Source organism: Poecilia formosa, unplaced genomic scaffold (assembly GCF_000485575.1).
Source record: "Poecilia formosa unplaced genomic scaffold, Poecilia_formosa-5.1.2 Scaffold408, whole genome shotgun sequence".
In the NCBI taxonomy this organism is placed as follows: domain Eukaryota; kingdom Metazoa; phylum Chordata; class Actinopteri; order Cyprinodontiformes; family Poeciliidae; genus Poecilia; species Poecilia formosa.
The window spans coordinates 22,561-23,239 of record NW_006800347.1 but is presented as its reverse complement, the minus strand read 5'-3'; the positions used below and the strand labels follow the sequence as shown (position 1 = coordinate 23,239).

The 679-nt window shown below is 53.8% G+C and overlaps 1 protein-coding gene and 1 long non-coding RNA gene across 6 annotated transcripts in view; both read right to left on the bottom strand.

Moving 5' to 3' along the window:
* LOC107833570 (uncharacterized) overlaps positions 1 to 171 on the bottom strand; it is a 1,798-nt gene extending 1,627 nt beyond the window's left edge. For all 3 annotated transcript variants that reach the window (XR_001659332.1, XR_001659333.1, XR_001659334.1), the window contains exon 1: positions 6 to 171. This is a non-coding gene — a long non-coding RNA (uncharacterized LOC107833570). The remainder of the gene's footprint in view (positions 1 to 5) is intronic.
* The window catches only part of eya3 (EYA transcriptional coactivator and phosphatase 3), a 12,448-nt gene that overhangs the window by 4,806 nt on the left and 6,963 nt on the right, over positions 1 to 679 (bottom strand). For all 3 annotated transcript variants that reach the window (XM_007576458.2, XM_016663222.1, XM_007576459.2), the window contains exons 14-15: positions 424 to 482; positions 178 to 341 (exon numbers count right to left, since the gene is read on the bottom strand). In XM_007576458.2, the coding sequence (XP_007576520.1) occupies positions 178 to 341; positions 424 to 482 (223 nt within the window). The remainder of the gene's footprint in view (positions 1 to 177; positions 342 to 423; positions 483 to 679) is intronic.

Sequence of the window (679 nt, the reverse complement as noted above, 5' to 3'; positions counted from 1 at the left end):
CACACCTAGCAACGGGGTCAACCACACCTAGCAACGGGGTCAACCACACCTAGCAACACACCTAGCAACAGGGTCAACCACAGTTTGTCGTCTCCTCTCTGAGCTCTGAGACTCAGTGGTGCGTTTTGTCTCCAGCGTTCCTGTGAACTCTGGAGCCGCTCTGCGGTCCAAACTCACCCCCCACGTTCCCTTTGTAGCTGCTGTAGATCTGTTTTAGGCGCCGGTACCGGAAGGCCAACTTCCGCATCCACTCCACCCCTCCCTGGACCCCCGCGGCGGCCCCCGCCGCTCCACCGGCGCCGCCCGAACCGTTGAAGCCGTCGGCCATGAAGTTGTAGTTACTGAGGAGGAAAAACACGGAGAGACTTCAGACGAGGGAAACCGGGCCGACAGTTCTGGTTCTGGGTGAGTGACTGAACCAACCTCAGGTCCTGGCCGTTGTCATCAGACGCCACGTCCTCGATATGGACCTGATCACATTCCTAGAAGAAACCCGGAGAAACATCATTTACATAAATAACACATCTGATGGGTTATCTGAGGTTCTGTTGAGGTTCTGTTGGTTATCTGAGGTTCTGTTGGTTATCTGAGGTTCTGATTGGTTATCTGAGGTTCTGTTGGTTATCTGAGGTTCTGTTGGTTATCTGAGGTTCTGTTGGTTATCTGAGGTTCTGTTGGT